Below are 23,211 nucleotides of genomic sequence, written 5' to 3' on the forward strand. Positions count from 1 at the left end.
CAAGAGGGCCCTGGCGGGGACAGGGCAGATGTGTCATCAGAGTGGGCTCACTCGTGGGAACCTGGGGCCCAGCCGCACTGAGAAGTGACACTGGGTGCGCCTGTGTGCTGCCCCACCTGCAGGGCGAGGGCCGGTGTTTGCTGGGCAGTGGGGGAGGGGTGTGTTGGGGCTGCCCAGCCTGCATGCAGGCACAGTGGGCCAGAGATTTGGGTGCAGCAGTTGAGTCTGGTCACTTTGCGCCAATGCAAGGGTCCGGCTGTGGGTGGCACTGTGGCCCACATCTGCTGCAAACATTGGAGTAAACAAGGTACTGAGAAGAGCCCAGGGCCGTGCCCCAGTCAGAGGGCAGTGCCCGCAGTGTCTGCTGGGGTCCAGCTGGAGAGGGGCTCACGTCTATGCCTTGCCTTGCAGCCACCGGAGCAGCCCCCCTACCCACACCACCAGGGCGGGCCGCCCCACTGCCCACCCTGGAACAACAGCCACGAGGGCATGTGGGGCGAGCAGCGGGGGGACCCCGGCTGGAACGGCCAGCGTGATGCGCCCTGGAACAGCCAGCCCGACCCTGCCTGGAACAGCCAGTTCGAGGGCCCGTGGAGCAGCCAGCACGAGCAGCCGCCCTGGGGCGGCGGCCAGCGCGAGCCGCCCTTCCGCATGCAGCGGCCGCCGCACTTCCGGGGGCCCTTCCCGCCCCACCAGCAGCACCCACAGTTCAACCAGCCGCCGCACCCCCACAACTTCAACCGCTTCCCGCCCCGCTTCATGCAGGACGACTTCCCCCCACGGCACCCCTTCGAGCGGCCGCCCTACCCTCACCGCTTCGACTACCCCCAGGGCGACTTTCCCGCTGGTGAGTCGAGGCACCCGGGAGGCCTGCCACGCGGCTGCTCACGCTCGTGGTCCGGGTGTGCGTGTCACGGGACGTCCAATGAGCCCAGCTCGGGCCCTCAGGAGGGCGGAGGAGGAGGGACTCAGTGTCGCCTCCCTGGTGGGAAAGGACCGCTGACATACTTGCCGACCTTGCTGCCCTGGTTTGGTTAGGCTGCTGTGGGGGCGAGTCCCGTCCTCTCTTCCCCCCGGCCAGGCGCAGGCTCTGCCTGCCCATCCTCAGGGTGCCCACCCTGGACAGGCTCCGTGAGAGCAGGGCAAGGCCTTTTCTGTTTTTTGCTGCTGGCTGCTGTTTGCATTCGTTTTCTCATTTTATTTTTTTATTGTTTTGAGACAGAGTCTCAGTCAGTCACCCCAGGCCAGTGGCATTGTCATAGCTCACAGCAACCTCCAACTCCTGGCTCAGGCGATCCTCCTGCCTCAGCCTGTAGCTGGGACCATAGGCGCACGTCACCACGCCCAGCTAGTTTTTCTGTTTTTTGTAGACACGGGGCTCTTTCTTGCTCAGGTTGGTCTCGGACCCCTAACCTGAAGAGATCTTCCTTGGCCTCCCAGGGTGCTCGGATACAGGCGTGAGCCACTGCATCCAGCCTGGTTTCCTCATTTAAGGAATCAAATTTAGCTTTGTTGATTTTTAAGTTTTTTATTTTAGCTCATTTATTGCTTCCATTAGTTGCTTGAGCTGCCGAGACAGAATAGAGACTGGGTGGGCCGCGCCGTCCGGGGACCCGGAGGTGGGAAGTCCGAGGTCAGGGCGTCCGCAGGGCCACTTTCCCGAGGCCTCTCTCCTCTTCCTGTAGATGGCGGCTTCTCTCTCCTGTGTCGGCGTCTGTGTGCCAATCACAAGTCACAGTGGATTAGGGCCTACTCTAATGAGCTCGTTTTAACTCACCTCTCAGAGACCCTGTCTTCAGGGATAGTCACGTTCTAAGGCCCTGAGGGTTACAGCAATGACATGTGAATTTGGGGAGATGTGGTTCAGCCCGTAACGTTGCTGTTCCAAAATTCCATGGCTCCCCTGGGTGCTGGCCTGTGTGTGGCTGCAGGACAGGCCCCTCAAGCCTGGCTGCTCCCTGCCTCCTGCCATGCAGTGAGAGAAGGTGCCAGCAGAGCTGCCCAGAGACAGTGGCCTCTTTGCCCCTCACTGAGCCCCTTCCCAGGCGCACTTGTCCCCTGGAGATCGTGTCCGGTTGGCCAGTGTCCTGAGGCGAGTTTCTGTCTTACAGAGCTGGGCCCCCCTCACCACCACCCTGGCCACCGCATGCCTCATCCTGGGATCAACGAGCACCCGCCCTGGGCTGGGCCCCAGCACCCTGACTTCGGCCCTCCCCCCCATGGCTTCAACGGGCAGCCCCCCCATATGCGGCGACAGGGCCCGCCCCACATCAACCATGATGACCCCAGCCTGGTCCCCAACGTGCCCTACTTTGACCTCCCTGCCGGCCTGATGGCCCCCCTCGTGAAGGTAACGTCGCCGCATGGGCTCCGAGCTGGGCTGTGCACGCCTGTGTCTCTGTGTGCAGCCTGCTCCCCGGCTCCCTCCCCTGCCTCGTTTCCTGCCCGCAAGTGACCCTGATGGCTCAGAGCAGACACGTCCAAATGCCATCCTCGGTGCTGCCGTGAGGTGCCCAGCGAGCCTGTGTCCACTCTGCCCTTGTCCCCTCCTGCCTGCCATCAGGGTGTGCATGAGGTGTGGGTCCTCCGTTTGTCCCTCTGCACCCCAGCCCTCGGAATCCGCCTGGCCAACAGCCGCCAGTGGAAGGTCCCCAGGAAGGGGCGGCTCTGCAGGAGTCAGGCCAGGCTGGGAGCAGCGGGCGCTGCTGGGAACCAGGGCTGGGGCTCTGAGGGCTGTGCTGGCCACTGCCACTTGATGTCCCCTCTCAGACACATCCACCAGGAACCCAGGGAGGGTCACACCAGGCAGCACGGAGCAGGGAACCGGGCAGGCTGGCCCCGGGGCCGGGCCAAGGCTGCACTGACTAAGGGGGGGCCTGGTGGGAACAGAGGATACGGACACGGAGACAGCAGCCCGCACCCTGGGAGTGTGGGATGCTGAGCTCAGGGGCAGGGTCGTCTGTGGTTTTCTGGAGAGAGCCCTGCGGCTTTTGTCAGCTTCAAATGAACTGAGTCACCCGTCTGGGAGTCGCTGGTGGGGTCCAGGCCCTCTGAGGAGTGGGATTTCCCAAAAGGGAAGGATGAGGAACTATGGTGCCCAGGACAGCCCTGACACCAGACCTGGGCCCACCATGCCCTGGGTGGGCCCGAGTGGCCTCTGCCAGGGCGCGGGTGACAGCGCTGTTCCCCACTGCAGCTGGAAGACCACGAGTACAAGCCTTTGGACCCTAAAGACATCCGCCTCCCGCCCCCCATGCCACCCAGCGAGCGGCTGCTGGCGGCCGTGGAGGCCTTCTACAGCCCCCCGTCCCACGACAGGCCCAGGAACAGGTAAGGCCGGGAGAGCGGCGGAGGGGAGGGGAGGGGAGGCTGGGCCCCACCCCGGCCTGTCTTCTCCCTGGAAGCGTTTCCTTTGAGAGAACGACTCCTGCTAGCCCTGCCTTCTGCCCAGCCGAGAAAATGTGGCCGTCCCTAAGGAGAAAAATGCCCCTGAGGGGAGAGTGTGTCGCATAGGCACGGCACATGCATGGCATGGCATGGCAGTCCTCAGCGAGGGGCTTCTGTAATCGCGACACATGAGCTCCGGAAGTGATGGCAGATGCGCGGCGCAGCTCTGGAATGTGCCGCACGCCGGGCTCGCGGTCCTCCTCAGCAGTGGTCGCCTCCTGCCCTGGCCAGGCTGGAGCCGGTGCACCTATGAGGCAGGCCCTGCTGCCCAGTCACGGTGACCACAGGGCACGGGAGCCAGGGCCAGCGGGGCCACAGCAGGACAGCCCTGATGCTCTGTGGGGGGCGCCCACTCGAGGCGGCCAGCCTGGGCTGGTCCTGAATGACGGAGGGAGGGGAGGGCTGGCCTGACCCTGGCTGCTGGGCCATGAGCCCCCACGGTTCTCTGGGGTGCGTGTCATCCCTGGTGACCGTTTCACAAGTTCCCGGCGGGAGGGCGTTGTGTAGTCACGGAGGACGCCATGTCTTGCAGCGAAGGCTGGGAGCAGAACGGCCTCTATGAGTTCTTCCGAGCGAAAATGCGAGCCCGGCGGAGGAAAGGCCAGGAAAAGCGGAACAGGTGAGGACAGGCGTCTGGTCGGCCCCGCACTGCCTGTGTGCGCATGGCTATCGGCCGGCCTCCCCTGGCCACGGTTACGTTGGCCGCTTAGTGCGAATCTGACATGGCTGTCACTCACGCCCTCGCACGGGCCATGGGAAGTCCGGTCTGGGCTCTGCCCAGTCTGGCTGCGGGATGGCGGTGCTGCAGGCCTAGGCGCTGGGCGCACAGGCCGAGCTGACAGCGGCGAGAAGGTTGTCCACACCCAGACCCCGACACCTGCCGTCTACAGGAACCCGGTCGGGGCGGGCTGGGCGTGGCCTGCAGGCCGCGAGGGCTCTGGTGCTCCCCCTTACCAGGCTTCTCCCCGCAGTGGCCCCTCGAGGTCTCGGAGCAGATCCAAGAGCCGAGGGCGTTCTTCCTCCCCCTCCAACTCGAGATCCTCCAAGTCGTCAGGCTCGTACTCGCGGTCGAGGTCACGCTCCTGCTCCCGCTCGTACTCCCGCTCCAGGTCCAGGTAGGCCGAGCACCGCCTCTCCCTGCGGCTCCCCGTGGCGGCCAGGCCGCCGCTGACCCCGCACTCTCGCCCGCAGGAGCCAGAGCAGATCGCGCTCCTCGAGAAGCCGCTCCCGGTCCCGGTCCCGGTCCCGGTCCAAGTCGTACTCCCCGGGACGGCGGCGGCGGTCGCGGTCCAGGAGCCCCACCCTGCCGTAAGATTCCCGTTTTAACCGCGGCCCGCTGGCGGTGCGGGACGCTCTGCTTTGCTACGGATGCGTAAACGTTTGTTGTTAAGACGTGTGTGTGGTGGCCGGTGCCGAGACTGTGCCACCTGCTCGTCCCACACCACCGTGCGGGACATGCATACCTGTGCATAGCCTGTGGGACGTGTGTAGTCACCGTGCATAGCCCACCCGTGCATAGCCCACCCGTGCATAGCCTGTGGGACGTGTGTAGTCACCGTGCATAGCCCACCCATGCATAGCCTGTGGGACATGTGTAGTCACCGTGCATAGCCCACCCGTGCATAGCCTGTGGGACCTGTGTAGTCACCGTGCATAGCCTGCCCATGCATAGCCTGTGGGACATGTGTAGTCACCGTGCATAGCCCACCCGTGCATAGCCCACCCGTGCATAGCCCACCCGTGCATAGCCCACCCGTGCATAGCCTGTGGGACCTGTGTAGTCACCGTGCATAGCCCACCCGTGCATAGCCTGTGGGACGTGTGTAGTAACCGTGCATAGCCCACCCGTGCATAGCCTGTGGGGCGTGTGTAGTCACCGTGCATAGCCTGTGGGGCGTGTGTAGTCACCGTGCATAGCCCACCTGTGCATAGCCTGTGGGGCGTGTGTAGTCGCCGTGCATAGCCCACCCGTGCATAGCCTGTGGGGCGTGTGTAGTCACCGTGCATAGCCTGGGGTGGTGGCTGGGCTCTGCGCTTCCTAACCACCTGGGGGGCTCGATGTGACCTGCTCAGACGCTAAGTGTGGGACGGGTTATCTGAGGGACGCCTCATCTGGCTGACGGAGGATTAAGAGTGGCGGTAGGGATGAGAAATACGTGTACGTGCGTGTCCTGACCATAGTGAACCTTTACGTGAGCTACGCGCTGTGAGATCCTAGTAATCGTCATTCTAATAAATGCTCCGATTGTTTCTTACAAAAACATGCCTGTCTTAACTTTAGTTCCTCCGCTGGTCTGGGTTCTAATTCAGCACCTCACATACCTGACTCGCGGCTCGGAGAGGAGAACAAAGGCCACCAGATGCTGGTGAAGATGGGTAAGGCCCCTTGAAGACCGCCCGGCGCGCTGGGGTTGGCAGCTGGCAGTGCCGTCTTTGCCCTGTGCACACGGGGACTGGTGGCATCAGATCTGACTCATGCCTAGAGCTTCTAAAAAAGGGCCCGTGGGGTTCCTGCCGGGTTCTTCCTGCGTCAGCTGCACGCTCCCGAGCTGCCGGGTTCTGCATGCTCCTCAGCTCCCCGGGTGGCCCGCGGTCCGGCCTGTTCCGCGTGCGGTAACCCTGCGTCCCTCTCTCCTAAGGCTGGAGTGGCTCCGGCGGCCTCGGTGTGAAAGAGCAAGGGATCCAGGACCCCATCAAGGGGGGGGACGTCCGGGATAAGTGGGACCAGTACAAGGGTGTGGGCGTGGCCCTGGACGACCCCTACGAGAACTACCGCCGGAACAAGAGCTACTCCTTCATCGCGCGCATGAAGGCCAGGGATGAGTGTAAGTAGGCCGGCTCCAGGAGCCAGCCGCGGCCGGGGCACTGGCTGTGGGGACCGTCCCGGCTTGCTGGCAGTGGAAGAACGCAGTGACAGCTTAGTTCTCACGCGGTCTCCACATGTGGGGAACGACAAGAGAAGACTCACGCATGCCTAGCCGGGAGCGCCACGCTCGCTGCGCGGCAGGGCACGGGCTCCGCCTGCAAAGCACGCCAGGAGGCGCCGCAGCCACCAGGGCCGTGGGCTTGTTTCCTTTGCAGCGAAGCAAGACACGCAAGACCCTCCGCCCCCCGAGTAAGAGCTCTTCGTCCCCGAAGGAACGGAGGTGTGCACCTTCCCGCCACCAGCTCTAAGGGGCGCAGAGCCGGCGGGCCACCCGCCTGCCGCCTCTGGCTGTGCAGTGACGAAGCCACAGCCGGCGCCAGGACTGCTCGCGATTGAGAAACAGAAAACAAAACCTTTTTGACTGGCAGCGTTAAGCAGGGTTTTCGTTTGTATTCCCATTGGTTTAGTTCTAGAAGATGTCGACCCGAGACGATCCCAGTGAGATCGCTGAAACCTGATCCTCTGAGACACGCCGGCCCTTAGTTCGATTACTTTAGTTGTGTAAGTTGATTTTTTTCCTGGAATGTTAGCCATTTGCTATTTGGAGACACGGAAGGTTCCGACAGGAAACCAGTCCACGGCATCCTCGGGTCCAGGAGCGCGGCCCTCCGCGCCTGCGCCCGGCGCCCGCGAGCTTCCCGCCTAGGAGAGCCCGCACCAGCGCGACAGCCCTTCCCACCCACCGGGGCCTTCTGCTCTGCCCTTTCGTTTGCACCCCTCCCCGCCCCCAGAAGGGAGGTGAGGCCAGCAGGGGAGCTGTCCCTGCCGGAAGCTGCGGTGACCGCCGGGGTCAGCCACGCCTGGTGTGGCTGGGCAGCCGGGGCGGTGCCGTTTATTTGTACAGAAACGTTTTTGAGAACCTCTTTTCAATAAGATGCAAATTCCTCTCCACCTTTTCAACCCAATGTGATAAAATATTTGATTCTGTTCTAGATTTCCTGTAGCTGTGAATTGTTCAAACCTGTCTGATTCGGGATAAAACATAAACACGTGCTGTTAACACTTTCTTGTGGATTTTACTGTTTTGCCTTCAAATAAAGACTTTTTTTTAAAGACCTTTTTCTTCTGCATGTTTAAGTCGGAAGTGGACTCAGGCTGAGGGAGGCGACGGCATATTCTGGGCTCAGCTGCTCTGCCCTGGCGGCCTGCAGTCGCCAGTGCGGCGACCAAGTCCTGCGTCCTCGTCCTCGGAACCGGTCAGGGCTTCTGTGAGCCGCGCGGCCGCCCTCGGCTCGCTGGCTGAGCAGAGCTGCCCTGCGGAGCCTGGCGTCCCCGTCCTGCTGTGAGCGGCGGACGGCTCCACCCGTGACTGCAGCTCCACGTGCCTGTGGGGCGTCCTCCCACGTGCTGGGCCTGCTGTCTCCTCGTGACAACCCACCAAAGAGACGGTGGCTGGGGGGTTCAGTTGCTGAGCTGGGATTTGGCTCAGGACAACCCTGTGCCCTTACCCTGCCCCCACCACGGAGTTCCCGCTGGACACGCCTCTGCCCTGTGTGTGGGGCGGGTGTCCAGGACAGTCCTTAGGTGGGGCCCCACCAGCCTCACCTGCTGGCGCTCACGGCTCTGCCTCCACCGCCTTCAGGGCGTCCTCCATGGTCAGCGGAGCGGGCCTGTGGCGCCTGATGTACTGTGGGGCAGAGGACAGAGGTGCCGTCACCACCACCCGCCTTAGTGTGTGCCCCGTGGCTTCTGGGCCCTGAGGCAGTGAGCACACACAGGGCGTGCCCTTGGCGGGGGCCTGCTGCACTAACAGAAAAGGGATGGGACGCCATGTGACCAGAGCTGGCACGCAGGAGTGCCCAGGAACTATGGAAACAGAAGGGGAGAAGGATGCCCAGGCAGGCCCGGTGGATGCCACACAAGGGTGAGCCCTGAGGAAGGGGTGCCTGTGGGTGCCCTCAGAGTGGGTGGGGTTGGGGATGAGGGCATGGGTGCCACACTCAGGACGTGGGCCTTGAGCAGCCAGCGGGGAGCCATGGTGGGTTGTAGGCAGGTGATGTGAGCACACCACTTCAACCTGCATTGGATCAGCTGACGTACATCCCACGGAGGAACAAGTTAAAAGACCCCAAAGAGGTGCAATCAGCAACGTCCACAATGTGGGAACCTATGGGACAGCCGACCTGCTTTCTTCAGTAAATAAACTGGGCCAGGCACATGGCTCACGCCTATAATCCTAGCACTTTGGGAGGCCAAGGCAGGAGGATTGCTTGAGGCCAGGAGTTCCAGACCAGCCTGGGCAACATAGCGAGACCCCATCTCTACAAAAAGTTTAAAAATTAGCCAGGCGTGGCATGTGCCTGTAGTCCCGGCTACTCGGGAGGCTGAGGCAGGAGGATCACTTGAGGCCAGGAGTTCAAGGCTGCAGTGAGCTATGATGACGCCACTGCACTCCAACCTGGGCAGCAGAGGAAGACCCTGCCTCCAAAAAACACATAAAGCAATAAACTGCAAGGACGTAAAGGAGGGGAGGGGGAATGACCTGTAGAAAGTGGGACCCCAGGCAGCTGCGGCAGGAGCGCCCTGCCCCCTGTGGAGGGCCCAGCACTCGCTCTCACACTCTGACGGGCCACCAGGGCACTCTGACACACTCGGGGCTGAGAACTGGTTCCTGCTCTAGATTAAAAGGCTCAAAAGGCACATCAAACAGTCTCAGCGTGTGGACTTTGGGCCTGACTACAAAATAGGAGCGAAACGACAGTTAAAGTTTGAGCGGGAGAGCCTGCCGTGCCTCCCCGTGTGCTTGCCGCCGTGCCGTTCCCTGTCCGCCTTTATCTCCCCAAACGTTTCAGCAAGTCGTGGGTCAGCGGCAGCCAGAGGCCGCGGGTCCTGACAACTGACTTGCTGCCTTCTGTCTTTTCCCCAGGACTTTACCTCCTGCCGCGTCTTGATTTACACACAACCTGGAGAAGCTACAAAAACAAGGGTTTTGTGGTCTATCTAGAAATAATACGGAAAATATTGCCGTTATCTTTGGTGAAGAAAATCAATTTTGCAGACTTTGAGTCCAGATAAAAAGTGAATTTGGTTTTATAAAATGGGAACAGAATGTACAACTTTAGTGAGACGAGCAGGAATCTGAGCACTGGCTATTGCTGGACGCTAAGGAAATTTGGTTTGGGCATTAACATGGCTTTATGATTTTACTTTTTTGTTTTTGGGGGTGTTTAGTTTTATTTTTCTGAGACAGAGTCTCACCCTGTCACCCAGGCTGGAGTGCAGTGGCGCCATCACGGCTCCCTACGGCCCCCAACTCCTGGGCTCAAGTACCTGGACTACCGGTGTGAGCCACCCCGCCCGGCCTGCCTTTATGTTTTTAAAGTCATTTTTTAGGAATACAAATTAACATGTTGGTATGTAAACATTTAAAAAAATCTCTATAAAGGACACTGCATATAGTATAACACCATTTCTAAGAAGAAATACACAAATACAGTTCATACTCTGCACAGGGAAAATCTGAAAGAAGAGACACTAACTTGGTAACAGTTATCCCTGAAACGATGGAGGACTGTAAATGACACACCTCTGTAATGGGATTTTTAGAAAATAGGCCCATATTTTTTGGTAATCAGAAAAAAAAAATTTTGGAGGGGAAAAAAGGAAAGTGAAGGTGACATCCTTTGGGCTTTGGCCCAAGGGACCCAGGAGAAAGGCTGGGCCACCCCAGCCCCACCTCAGGTGGCCCTCAGAGGGTCCGTGAAAGGGAGGAGGAGACAGTGCCTCAGTGAGTAGGTCCCCTTTGGTCCGAGGTCACACAGAGGCCAGGCTGGGCAGCTGCAAGGCCTAGGTGCTCGGTCCCCCTCCCCCCGCCCCCGCACCAGCTCGTCACAGAACAAGGAGGGAACGAGGCTCCTTCGACAAGGACAAAAGGTGACAGCCTCAACACATCCCTGCAGTGCCAAACCCCGACGGGCATCTCAGAGCTGCCCCCACCCTGACACTCTGCCCCCACCCCCTGCCTGGGGAAGACGCGGCTCTGCTCAGGTCACCTCTTTGGTTTCCTCCAAGGTGTGGTAGTGAAAGGAGTCGTGGTCCAGGGACTGCAGGAGTGAGACGTGCAGGTGACGGCTGGCCTCGATGAACTGCTGCGTCAGGCTCAGCTGCTGCTTCAGCATGTCGTTTAGGGCCAGCACTGCCGGGCTGTAGGCTGTCAGGGCTGTCCCCACGCTGTGTCACTCAGCGGCTCCACTGGGGCCCCATGAGTTCTGCACCCCCACCCCCAACTCCGTGCCCAGCGGCCTAGTACCATCAGGCTGCTGTCTGGAAGGACGGCCACCCTCTGGGGTGGCAGAGGCCTCACCTATTCCTGTCTGTCTCGATGCTCTAATAAATGAATCGCCTTCTACTTAGTGGTGTGCGGATTTTAAGAGCTGCACATGTGGTCCCTGCCCGGCTCCCAGGCAAAAGTGGAAGTTTTAACCTAAATACCAAACACTAAAAAAAAGTCTGGTGAATTCTCAAAATAGCTAGAAGACCAGCCTGGGCAATAGCAAGACCTCAACTCTACAGAAAATTTAACAATTAGCCAGGTGCAGTGATGCACGCCTAAGCCCAGGAGTTGGAGGCTGCAGTGAGCTATGGCGCCACTGCACTCAGCCCAGGCGACACAGCAAGACCCTGTCTCAAAAAAAAAGAGGGGGTGGGGGCTAGAAGAGAATTGGAATGTTCCCAACACAAAGAAAAGATAAACATTTGAGGGCCCAGAGTGAGCGGTGGCTCAGGCCTATAATCCTAGCACTCTGGGAGGCCGAGGCAGGTGGATCACTCGAGGTCAGGAGTTCGAGACCAGCCTGAGCAAGAGCGAGACCCCGTCTCTACTAAAAATAGAAACAAATTAATTGGCCAACTAAAAATATATAGAAAAACTTAGACAGGCACGGTGGCGCATGCCTGTAGCCCCAGCTACTCTGGAGGCTGAGGCAGGAGGATCGCTTGAGCCCAGGAGTTGGAGGTTGCTGTGAGCGAGGCTGACACCACGGCACTCACTCTAGCCCGGGCAACAGAGTGAGATTCTGTCTCAAAAAAAAAAGATAAACATTTGAGGCTAGGGGTATCTAATTACCCTGATTTGATCATTACAAGTCGTATATAGCTATCAGAATAGCACAGAAACCCCAAAAACACAACTATGATATTCCAATAAAAATTTTTTTTAAAGTCTAGTAAATTGGCATAAAAACTGCACAGCTGCGCCAATGTGACTGTAGTTAATGCTACTGACCTACACACACAAAAATGCTTATGAGGATAAAAGTTATGTCTTTTTTCATCTGTAAAGTGGAAATTGAAAAAAAAAGGTTATGTCTTTTTGAAACACTAAAATCATTAAAAATCAGAAATAAAAAAGTTAAAAATACAAATAGAAATGTTAACTACATTTGAAAAATATAATTAAAAATAAAAACTGGGCATCTGTTAAAAATGATCATTATTAGGACTACTTGGCCCTGTAATGTTCTGAAATAAAAAAATTTAAAATTAAAAAACAAAAGGACTACTTGGTAACATAGAAAAATCTTTGAGGTAATGTTAAGTGGAAAAAACAGGTTGTTAAGTTTTGTTTTGTTTTTTTTAAAAAAAAAAGATACATTTCTCTTGTTTTAACTGGTATATTTTATTATCTTCATACTTTTTTTTAAAAATCCTATTAAGAAAATTAAAAAGGGCAAAAAAATCATAGGTACCAGATAGACTCTTTTTTTTTTTTTTTTTTTTTTTTTTTTGAGACAGAGTCTTGCTTTGTTGCCCAGGCTAGAGTGAGTGCCGTGGCGTCAGCCTAGCTCACAGCAACCTCAATCTCCTGGGCTCAAGTGATCCTCCTGCCTCAGCCTCCCGAGTAGCTGGGACTATAGGTATGCACCACCATGCCCGGCTAATTTTTTCTATATATATTAGTTGTCCAGATAATTTCTTTCTATTTATAGTAGAGACGGGGTCTGGCTCTTGCTCAGGCTGGTTTCGAACTCCTGACCTCGAGCAATCCGCCCACCTCGGCCTCCCAGAGTGCTAGGATGACAGGTGTGAGCCACCGCGCCCGGCCCCAGATAGACTCTTAACTTCTATCACATGAGCCTTCAGGGGCTCCATGGGGACTGGGCCGAGTCTACACTCTCTAAGGTGGCTTTGGGGTGCCTTCCTCACGCTCCAGGCCAGGCTGGGGCCCTTCCCAGCTCCACACAGACAGCCCGGACTCAGCCCAGGAGGCAAGGGACATGTCCGCCCCACCTGTGGCTACTGCTCAGTACTGATCAAACATAAGTGTCCTCAGGGAAAAAAACTGTGCCTTAGAGACAGAAAGGCTCCCCGGTGACGCACAACAGAGTAGCCTTGTTGGGGTGGAGGGTTTGCAGGCCTATTGTTCTTCACCCTCCTGTTTTGTGTGACACTGGTGTCCCTCTGCAAGAGGCAAAAGGTTCAAGGATGCTCTCAGCCTGTCATCTGGGATCCTGTCAACTGTGGCAGTTGTCCCTGGCTGCGATAATTGCCACCCAGTGGATTCCTTGAACCCAGCACTAAAGGGGGTGCCACACCTCCAGGGTGGGCGTGAGTTTGCAGGTCGGATGCAGTCTGTAAATTGTCACAGGAAGGACCCACCAAGTCGGGCTGTTACCTTCTATTGCGTCCGCGCTGATGACGTGATTGGCAATGGGTATCGGGTCCACGTAGGCGCCTCCCAGGGCAGGCCCGATCGTCGCCACGCTGGCTGCTGTCTCGAGGACAAAGGGAGGGGGTGAGTGGGCAGGACACAAAGCAATGTCTTTCTCGTCCACGGATATGACGCTGAAGTAAACCATGTGAGCTGTTCTTTCCTTTTTCTGAACATCATGGCCACCATGCTGGCCTTCGCTTTTTGTGATACAGTCTTATTTTAGAGACAGGGTCTCCCTCCATCACCCAGGCTGGGCTGGAGTGCAGTGGTGCCACCATAGCTCACTGCAGCCTCCAATTCCCGGGCTCAAGTGATCCTCCTACCTCAGCCTCCCAAGTAGCTGGGACTACAGGCGGGCGCTGACACACCCAGAACATTTTTAAATTTTTTGTAGAGGCCAGGCACGGTGGCTCACACCTGTCATCCTAGCACTTTGGGAGGACAAGGTGGGAGTATTGCTTGAGGTCAGGAGTTTGAGACCAGCCTGAGCAAGAGCAAGACCCCCTCTCTACCAAAAATAGAAAGAAATTAGCCAGCGTGGAGGCACACACCTGTAGTCCCAGCTACTTGGGAGGCTGAAGCAGGAGGATGGCTTGAGCCCAGGAGTTCCAGGTTGCAGTGATCTATGACCGTGTCACTGCATTCCAGCCAAGGTGACAGAATGAGACCCTGTCTCTAAACAAAAGAGCAGATCCAAGGAAGGGACAATCTCAGTCTGCACTGTTAAGAACTGTCTGGACGAGGAAAGGGAACAGAAGAATGATTGAAGGAACCCTTCCACGGGGAGGGTGGAGGCTGAAGCTGGGACTGAGAGAAACAGCTGGAAAGTCAGATGGAGCGCGGGGAGCAGCGGCCCCGTCACCGCGTCCTAAAACACAGACCAGGATGGGGTGGCCCCTGGAGACTGCGCACGGCGGGGAGCGGGAGCGAGGCCTGCCCGGCGGCACGCGTGAGCGTTGGGAGACCGCGGGCGCCCGCGTGGACTCCACAGGGGCGACGCCGGGTTCTGGCAACCAGCCAGACCTGCGACGAGGCCACCTCCACGGGCACAGACCCACCGGAGTCTCTGTCAGCGCCAGCCCCAGCGCCATGTGACAAGTCACCAGGCTCACACGTGGCACCTCTCGCTCTCCCTCCTCCAGGGCGTCCCTACCCCGGTGCCCACTTGGAGGCAGGTCCGCTCTAGGGTGGGGCGTCCTGCGCGTGGCAGGGTATGGGCGGCGTCGCGGCCCCACCCAGCACCGGCCAGAGCCCCCGCCCTCCAGGCCCCGTGGCAGCGTCACCGGTTGAAACCCACTGCCCTGGTGTTGGCTCTGAAACTTCTGGACGCTTTAGACTAGGAAGACACTGGAAACCCGGGACAGCTGCCCCCCATCCGTGGAGGAGGAGACCGGGGCCTGGGGTCCCTCCCCCAGCTAATTAGTGACAAGCGTCAGATCTCGGGGACCCAGGCTCTTCCGTGTGTTTCCCAGGATGCCGTGGGCCACACACCGAGCACCTGTCCCCCTGCCCTGGCCCCCACGGCCACACTCACCCTGGGTCCACTGGTAGGCGAAGGCGGGGTCCAGAGTCTGCACCGCTGTCTCCTTCACGAGGACTCTTGTCACACCCGTGCCCCACTTTTTCCCGGACTTGGGTGTCCGTGGGACAAGGTCCGTCTTCAGACTTGAAGAGTACTCGGACAAAGAGTCCAGTGTCCTGTCAAGAGACTCCTTGGAACGGGCTGTTGGCTCGGATGCCGTCGGACTTGGAGGGTTTTCAAAATCGGCAGAGTAAGCGGAGTTCGCGGCGCTCCCCGCGGGCACGGCAGACGACAACCGCACGCTGGCAGCGCCGTCCCGCCGGGCAGCGGAGGCCGAGCTGGCACTGAGATGCTCCGAGAAGGCGCTCTCGCTGGGGAGGCCCTCGTCCCCGTCCGCCGAGCCCCGCGCCCAGGCGCGTCTTGGGGCGCCCTGCCCGGCAGAGGCCACGGCTCTGGGGCTTCTGCAGGGGGGCTTTCCCCTCTGGGCACTTTGTTTCTGAAACGAAGGGCAGCAGAGGTCACTGGCAAGTGTTCTTGAAAGATCAACACGCTAAAAACGCCACACCCCTAGAAGCAGGGGACTGGCGGCGGGGCCGGCGCAGGAGGGCCGTCGCGGGGCCGGCGTAGGATTCCACCCACACGTCGCCGGCGCGTCCGCGCAGGGCTGCTTAGTGCACAGCGGCCCAAAGCGTGTTTAGTGGCACAGGGATGAAATCTAAAGCCCCATCGCTAGGAATCACTGAAACGTGCATTTGACAGCGGTTGCCAGCAGGGCAGAAATCGCAGCTCGCGCTCGGACGGGCACAGCTGCTGAGTGCTCCTCGTGCAGCCATTGCTGTGGGTGGTTTAGGCGGAATGTTCTTTAATCACCAGCTGAATAAAGCAGCTTTATCCTCTCATCACCTGCATCAGGGGCTCTCAGCGGCTGCACTCCTGACACAGGGGACTGGCGTTCCTGGCCTTCACCCACTAGCGATGCCAGTGACACCCGCCACCCCCTAATCGTGACAGCCAAATGTCCCCAGATGTTGCCAACGTCCAGGGGGACAGAATTGAGGGCCACTGGCCTAAATGGAACGTTGCAGGTGCGAGCCTGTCTACGTAACAATCTACAATCAAAAATGACTTCGCCATACTTACTTCCTGTTCCTCGGCTGAGTTCTCACTGACAGCTGGAGCCAGATCGTCGAGGGATAAAATATTTATTCTATACTCTGTAATCAAAAAATTAATATGTCAACATTTACTCCCTTATTTACTCCATAAATGTTTAGAAAGATATGAAGGGCCGGGCGCAGTGGCTCATGCCTGTAATCCCAACACTCTGGGAGGCCGAGGCGGGCAGATCGCTCAAGGTCAGGAGTCCCAGACTAGCCTGACCAAGAGTGAGACCCCGTCTCTACCAAAAAGAGAAACAAATTAATTGGCCTACTAAAAATATATAGAAAAAATGAGCCGGGCATGGTGGCCCATGCCTGTAGTCCCAGCTACTCGGGAGGCTGAGGCAGGAGGATCCCTTGAGCCCAGGAGTTGGAGGTTGCTGTGAGCTAGGCTGATGCCACTGCATTCTAGCCTGGGCAATAGACTGAGACTGTCTCAAAAAAAAGGGGGGAAGGGACTGAACCCCCCTCCACACTCTCCCCTTCATATTGAAAAAAATAAAAACAAAAAATAAATTAACCAATGAAAAATGGTTAAGGAGGAAAATTTGATGCCAGGTATATTTTACCACTACTAACATCTTATTTACATATATATACAGGTTGCTGTGAGCGAGGCTGACGCCACAGCACTCTAGCCCAGGCAACTGAGTGAGACTCTGTCTCAAAAAAAAAAATCAAAACAATGTTGAAACAATAGAAAAAGGTTTGCTTTTGATGGGTTAGAGATTTGTTTCCTTTTCTGAATTGCGAGAGGAGCAATTCTGTCTTTCACAACTAGGAAAAACGAGGTTGCCTTTTGGTTGCACATGGCTCGAGAAAAATTTCTCCCAGGTCGGAGTTCCTGGGTGCTGGGGCATGACTGCTTGTGTCACCCCCAAACCTCCATGTTGAAGCCCTAACCCCACCACACTGGGGGCTTCGGGAGGCAACTGGGCTTGGATAGGACACCAGGGGCAGAGGCCTCGCCAAGAGCCCTGCGCTGCGGGCACCCGGATCTCGGGCCTCCAGCCTGCAGGACCCTGTTGGAGCAGCCCGAACTCCTGAACTAAGACTCTGGGGGAAGATTTTAAAGACAGACTCGGCCCCTTAACCAGGAGAAGTTAGGAAGTTGAGGGCTCAGCTCTCACTGCCCGGGGAAATGCCTGCTCCCCGCTGAGCCGGGGACCCTACAGGTGGCCTCGCCCTTCCTGTCTGGGGTAGTGACTGAGCACCAGGACGTGGATTACCGTTCAGGCTGTCATCAGCAGCTTCTGAGACGGACCCGTCCCAAGGCCCGGCCTCGCTCCTTTCGGGGGAGGACGCGAGCTTAACGTGCCCCATCATCGAAGACACTGATTGTGAGAAGGCACCAGTGACAGCAACTGACGGCGTGGGGGAGGCCGTGTCACTGGAAACGTGGGTCTCTGCGGAGTGAGATCTTGGGCGGGCGCTGCAAAGGGTCCCCTCTGCTGAGGTTGGCAGGCGTGACGTCCGAGAAGGCTGTGAGCTGGAAAGTTCCGCGTCAGGGCGAGGGAGGACTCTTGGTTGTGTCGGGATCTGATGAAATAGACACGGAATTACCAAACTTAGGAGAACTGAGCCCTTATGAGTCAACAAACAGTGCGGCTGGTGGAGAGCATGCGCCCAAGATTGCGGCGATCAAATTTGTATTTCTCTGTAACCCTTTCTCCCTTCTCTCCTCCCTTCCAGAAGTCCAGGTAGAACTTTTACATAAGATAAGGCCTGGATGAGAAAATACTCTGCCAATAACCAGGAATATCACTTTGCTTTCAAACACATATTGTTAATCATACATTTTCTCAATCAGGGCCCTACCAGCCATAATGGTACACAATCTATGATGGCCTGGATCTTTAAGAGAATCAAAATGAATATGCAGGCCAGGCACGGTGGCTCACGCCTGTAATCCTAGCACTCTGGGAGGCCGAGGTGGGCGGATCATTTGAGCCCAGGAGTTTGAGAACAGCCTGAGCAAGAGCGAGACCCCGTCTCTACTAAAAATAGACATAAATTAATTGGCCAACTAAAAATATGTAGAAAAAATTAGCCGGGCATGGTGGCGCATGCCTGTAGTCCCAGCTGCTCGGGAGGCTGAGGCAGGAGGATCGCTTGAGCCCAGGAGTTGGAGGTTGCTGTGAGTTAGGCTGACGCCACGGCACTCTAGCCCAGGGAACAGAGTGAGACTCTGTCTCAAAACAAAATGAATATGCAGATTTTTTTCCTTAAAACATAGCCCTCTGACTGCTTCACAGCCCCTACAATGGCTGTAACTTGGAAAAGAAACGGAAAGAAAAGAATAATAGTGTTGGTGAGGCTGTGGAGAAATCAAGGCCTCACGTACCGCTGGCAGGAATGTAAAATGGCGCAGCCACTGTGGAGAACAGTTTGGTGGGTTCCCGACAGGCTGGACACAGAATCGGCGTGTGACCTACCAACTCCACTCCTAGTTACGTACCCAGAAGAACTGAAAATAGGGACTCAGAGAGCTACTCATGCACAAACGTTCCCAGCAGCCAGCGCCCTGGCGTAGTGGTGCCATGCAAGACGCCCACCCGCGTCCACAGCGGCACTGTCCACGACAACCAAAAGGTGGAAACAACTCAAATATCCGTCAGCTCAGGAACGGGTAACCACGACGTGGTCCGTGCACACAGTGAAGTAGCACTGACACGTGCCATGACCCGGATGAACTTCAAACACATGATGCTGAGGGAAAGAAGACAGACGCAAAAACCACATCCTGTGTGATTCCATTTATAGAAGTGTCCAGAACAGGCAAATCCATGGAGACAGAAAGCAGACTGGTGGCTGCCAGGGGCTGGGGGAGGGGGAAACGGGGAGTGACTGCTGATGGGAACGGGCTTTCCTTTTGGGGAGATGGAAATGTTCTGGAACTAGACGGAGATGATGGTTGTACAGCATTGTGAGTATAGGCCGGGCGCAGTGGCTCACGCCTGTAATCCCAGCACTCTGGGAGGCCGAGGAGGGCGGATTGCTTGAGGTCAGGAGTTCGAAACCAGCCTGAGCAAGAGTGAGACCCCGTCTCTACTATAAATAGAAAGAAATTAATTGGCTAACTAATATATATAGAAAAACTTAGCCGGGCATGGTGGCGCATGCCTGTAGTCCCAGCTACTCGGGAGGCTGAGGCAGGAGGATTGCTCGAGCCCAGGAGTTGGAGGTTGCTGTGAGCTAGGCCGACGCCATGGCACTCACTCTAGCCTGGGCAACAAAGCGAGACTCTGTCTAAAAAAAAAAAAAAAAAATTGAGTGTAATGAATGCTATTGAATTATGCACTTGGAAGTGGCTAATTTGTGTTTTATGAATTTCACCTTAATTTTAAAAAAAGAAAGAAACACCACATTTCCATGGTGCCACTGGTAAGTGGGCACAGATCACCAATGGAACTGATCACCGCTGGTGTGCCATCAACTGCACACGTCGCCCTGCACATACAGCTGCCAGTCACAGATATGACAAAACTGCCTCATGTGTCACGTGTCCTGACCCTCCTAGGACAGGCCCACAATGGAGATCTGTGATTGGCCGAAACCCTAATGATTCCGCATCAAATGCTTCCCTCAAGTCACTTCTGGATGACAGCTGCCATGAAAGTCCCTGGGGTTAGGACAGACAGCAGCAAGTGCTAAGGCTTTGTTAAAAATTAATAAATTAGGCCGGGCTCGGTGGCTCACGCCGGTAATCCTAGCACTCTGGGAGGCCGAGGCGGGCAGATTGCTTGAAGTCAGGAGTTGGAAACCAGCCTGAGCAAGAGCGAGACCCCGTCTCTACTAAAAATAGAAAGAAATTAAATGGCCAACTAACATATATAGAAAAAATCAGCCGGGCATGGTGGCGCATGCCTGTAGTCCCAGCTACTTGGGAGGCTGAGGCAGGAGGATGGCTTGAGCCCAGGGGTTGGAGGTTGCTGTGAGCTAGGCTGACGCCATGGCATTCATTATAGCCTAGGCAACAAAGTGAGACTCTGTTTCAAAAAAAAAAAAAAAATTAATAAATTAAAAGCCTTACCGAGAATAGTTTGATTTGTTCTTTCTCACTCACTTTAGTGCTGGTCAAGCCTTGATTCGTAGCTGTTTTCTCAGCTCTAGAAGATTCCATCAAGCTTCCCAGCAATGCTTTCATTTCCTCTTCATCACTGTCTGGAGAATCAAATTTTCTAGCAGGTTCTTTGAGTCTGGGTGTTTGAAAAGGCCTCTCTTTCGTAGCAGGTGCTTCAGGGGCTATGTTTTGAATGGGGGGTTCTTTCTTCTTTAGAAACCTACTGGTCTTCGGGTTCTGGGCATTGCTCTCGGCGGCGGCAGGAAGTTCATGGGCTTGTTTCTGGGAGATTTTGCCTGTATCCTGGGAAGAAAGGTCAGCCGTCCTCCTTGGGGGTGTTTCGTCCACCGTCTTTGGAAGACTGGCCTCCGCGGTCTTCGGGTCAGAGTCCGTGTCAGACAAACCAGCCCGCGCCGCCCGATTCAGGATTTTGCTTTCTATCCGGGCCAGCCTGGTGAGCGCAGCGTCCACTCTGACCTTCGACGCCGTGGTAGGGGGTCTCCCCAAAGCGAGCATGGGCCCACTCCCCAAGACGGTGTTCTCGTTCAGGAGGAAGTGGTTTTCACCCAGACTTTGGTTTCTTTTTAGAAATCTACTATGGCCGGGTGCTATTTTGGTAAGACTTCTACCAATTTTCAAGTTTCTGATGTCTTCCATCCTTGAATAGTCTAAGGAAATATCACTGAAATCGCCAAATATATCCTGGGCCGGACGGCTGGCTTTTCTTCCTAAAGCCATTCTAGGGAGAAAGGGAAGACAACGTATAAGAATAGCTGATGTCTGTACTGTGCATTCAGTGGCTCCCACCTAGCTAAAGATCACACTGCCCCTTGCAGCCCAGCCACAGCCTTCTCTTAAGCCCAAAGATGACAATGAAAATAACTAGACACTTGGTACTGCTTACTGAATCACCATTCAACGCCAGGCCTTACATGAGATACGTTACACTTAAACACGAGAGCCAGCGCTTCTGCTCCGGCAGCGTGCTCAGCACTCTTGTCTGTGCTACGTCACATGATCTCATTTAGTCCACACAGCAGCGACCCTGTGAGTTGGTTACTGTCATGCCCCTCAGGAGGCAGAAGAAATGAAAGCCCTCACAGGTAGGATCACTGGCCAAGGTCACCTGGCTAATAAGTACCTGAGCCAAATTCAAAGCTCAGGTATGACTGCAAAGGCCCCACTCTCCCGTACTGTGCCACCACCGGTACCATGAGTCCTGCTCCCACACCCAGCCCCAAGGCGGGGCTCCTCCTTTATCCAAGCACCCTCAGCTCTCTCCCAGACAGCTGTCAAAACACAACCTGTAGCCAGGTGAGGTAATCCTGTAATCCTAGCACTCTGGGAGACCGAGGCGGGAGGATTGCTCAAGGTCAGGAGTTCAAGACCAGCCTGAGTAAGAGCAAGAGCAAGACCCCATCTCTACTAAAAATAGGAAGAAATAATCTGGACAACTAAAAATATATAGAAAAACTTAGCCAGGCATGGTGGCGCATGCCTGTAGTCCCAGCTACTTGGGAGGCTGAGGCAGAAGGATTGCTTGAGCCCAGGAGTTTGAGGTTGCTGTGAGCTAGGCTGATGCCACTGCATTCTAGCCTGGGCAATAGACTGAGACTGTCTCAAAAAAAAGGGGGGAAGGGACTGAACCCCCCTCCACACTCTCCCCTTCATATTGAAAAAAATAAAAACAAAAAATAAATTAACCAATGAAAAATGGTTAAGGAGGAAAATTTGATGTCAGGTATATTTTACCACTACTAACATCTTATTTACATATATATTTTAAAAACACACAGTTAAAAATAAGCTAATAGGCAAAAGATGTGAACAGTCGTTTTACACACATAAAAATGTATATGGAAATAACCAATAATAAGCACACAAGATGTTCAAGGTCAGGCCGGGCGCTGTGGCTCACGCCTGTAATCCTAGCTCTTGGGAGGCCGAGGCGGGCGGATTGCTCAAGGTCAGGAGTTCAAAACCAGCCTGAGCAAGAGCGAGACCCCGTCTCTACTATAAATAGAAAGAAATTAATTGGCCAACTGATATATATATAAAAAAAAATTAGCCGGGCATGGTGGCGCATGCCTGTAGTCCCAGCTACCTGGGAGGCTGAGGCAGAAGGATCACTCGAGCCCAGGAGTTTGAGGTTGCTGTGAGCTAGGCTGACGCCAAGGCACTCACTCCAGCCTGGGCAACAAAGCGAGACTCTGTCTCAAAAAAAAAAAAAAAAAAAAAAAAAAAAAAAAAAATGTTCAAGGTCACTAGCCATTAAGGAAATGCAAGCCCAAACCACAATGACATACCACTTCACATCCACTGGGACAGCTATAATCAAAAATACAGATAACAATTGTTGGCAAGGGAGTAAAGAAATTGTAAATAAATATCATGAGTTGTTGGGGGATTGTAAAATGGTGCAGCTCTCATGTGGAAAACAGTCTGGTGGTTCCTCAAAAAGTTAGACACGGAGTTCATTTAACCATATGATCCAGCAATCCCATTCCCATGTGGCCCAAGAAAAATGGAAACGTATGCAAATGTTCATAACCGTTGTCATTATTATAACACACAAAAAAGTGGAAACAACCCAAATGTCCATTAACTAGTGAATGGATGAAGTACGATGGTCCACCCCTACGGTGGAATTACTATTTCAGCAATAAAAGGAGTGGACACCCCTGGAAGTCTAGCAGTTGGGGGGAAGGGGGAGAAAAAAAATAAACTAGAAGAAGAAGAAAAGAACAAATACTGATATACCAGCATGCAAGAGTCTCGAACACACCATACGCGGAAGGGAAAGTAGCCAGACCCAGGACACCACACACACTAACGACGGTGTCGTTTGTCAGAATCGTCCAGGAAAAGGCGAATCTATAGACTCAGAGGTGCGCGGTGGCCTGGGGCTGGGAGCCGGGTGGACTGCAAAGGGACAGCGGGCATCTCGTTGGGTCCTGGGGCGTTCTAAAGCAAGATCGTGGCGACTGTCGGCACGGCTTTGTCAATCCACTAAAAAGAACGGGGTCGTGCACTTAAAAGTGGCGAACGGTGTGCGACGCCGATGATGCCTCCATGAAGTTGTTAAAAAAAAAAAAATCAACAAAACAAACTTTGAACACGCTGGCGCCCCTCAGACTATTCAAGCTGTGCTCTCCGGCCTCGAAGAGACCCCGCTGGAACACGGTCTCGTGGTCCCCAGAGACGGGGAAACTGAGGCGCGGGACCGCCCGACCCAGCCCGGCCCGGGAGCGCGCCCCCCCCTTTTCCCCGCAGCCCGTCTCGAGAGCTCGGGCGCCCTGCCCGGTCGCCGCCCCACCGGCTCTGCCGACCTCCTCCCACGTTGTCCTTCAGCTGAGGCCGCCACCTCCGCTCGCCGGCCAAGGCACTCAGGCCCCAAGGGGACCGTTGCCCTTGGCAACCGCGCCAGAGCACAAAGATACC

At 55.7% G+C, this 23,211-nt stretch overlaps 2 protein-coding genes across 9 annotated transcripts in view; one reads left to right on the forward strand and one right to left on the reverse strand.

The window, feature by feature from the left end:
- Nucleotides 1-7,429, forward strand: part of CHERP (calcium homeostasis endoplasmic reticulum protein) — a 20,737-nt gene extending 13,308 nt beyond the window's left edge. For 2 of the 3 annotated variants that reach the window (XM_012758389.3, XM_012758390.3), the window contains exons 10-18: nucleotides 412-847; nucleotides 2,112-2,350; nucleotides 3,197-3,330; nucleotides 3,980-4,066; nucleotides 4,419-4,562; nucleotides 4,639-4,755; nucleotides 5,729-5,823; nucleotides 6,087-6,272; nucleotides 6,529-7,429. In XM_012758389.3, the coding sequence (XP_012613843.1) occupies nucleotides 412-847; nucleotides 2,112-2,350; nucleotides 3,197-3,330; nucleotides 3,980-4,066; nucleotides 4,419-4,562; nucleotides 4,639-4,755; nucleotides 5,729-5,823; nucleotides 6,087-6,272; nucleotides 6,529-6,566 (1,476 nt within the window). In that variant the 3' untranslated portion in view covers nucleotides 6,567-7,429. Of the gene's footprint in view, nucleotides 1-411; nucleotides 848-2,111; nucleotides 2,351-3,196; nucleotides 3,331-3,979; nucleotides 4,067-4,418; nucleotides 4,563-4,638; nucleotides 4,756-5,728; nucleotides 5,824-6,086 lie in introns of all 3 variants that reach the window. The other variant, XM_012758391.3, reaches the window with a different exon arrangement.
- Nucleotides 1,587-23,196, reverse strand: C4H19orf44 (chromosome 4 C19orf44 homolog). Of its 6 annotated transcripts, none has more exons than XM_012758393.3 (9): nucleotides 23,100-23,196; nucleotides 19,741-20,509; nucleotides 16,937-17,246; nucleotides 15,688-15,761; nucleotides 14,560-15,043; nucleotides 12,987-13,082; nucleotides 10,366-10,532; nucleotides 7,919-8,000; nucleotides 1,587-1,714 (listed from the first exon to the last, which is right to left on the reverse strand). In XM_012758393.3, exons 2-8 carry the CDS (start codon nucleotides 20,506-20,508, stop codon nucleotides 7,929-7,931), a joined length of 1,971 nt encoding a protein of 656 aa, XP_012613847.2. In that variant the 5' UTR covers nucleotide 20,509; nucleotides 23,100-23,196; the 3' UTR covers nucleotides 1,587-1,714; nucleotides 7,919-7,928. The 6 variants fall into 6 exon arrangements, with proteins under 6 accessions (XP_012613847.2, XP_075857588.1, XP_075857585.1 ...); XM_076001472.1 differs by lacking the exon at nucleotides 1,587-1,714 and adding an exon at nucleotides 7,648-7,733; XM_012758392.3 differs by lacking the exon at nucleotides 1,587-1,714 and adding an exon at nucleotides 7,677-7,765.
- Nucleotides 23,197-23,211: the final 15 nt, after the last annotated feature.

Source organism: Microcebus murinus, chromosome 4 (genome assembly GCF_040939455.1).
Source record: "Microcebus murinus isolate Inina chromosome 4, M.murinus_Inina_mat1.0, whole genome shotgun sequence".
NCBI lineage: Eukaryota > Metazoa > Chordata > Mammalia > Primates > Cheirogaleidae > Microcebus > Microcebus murinus.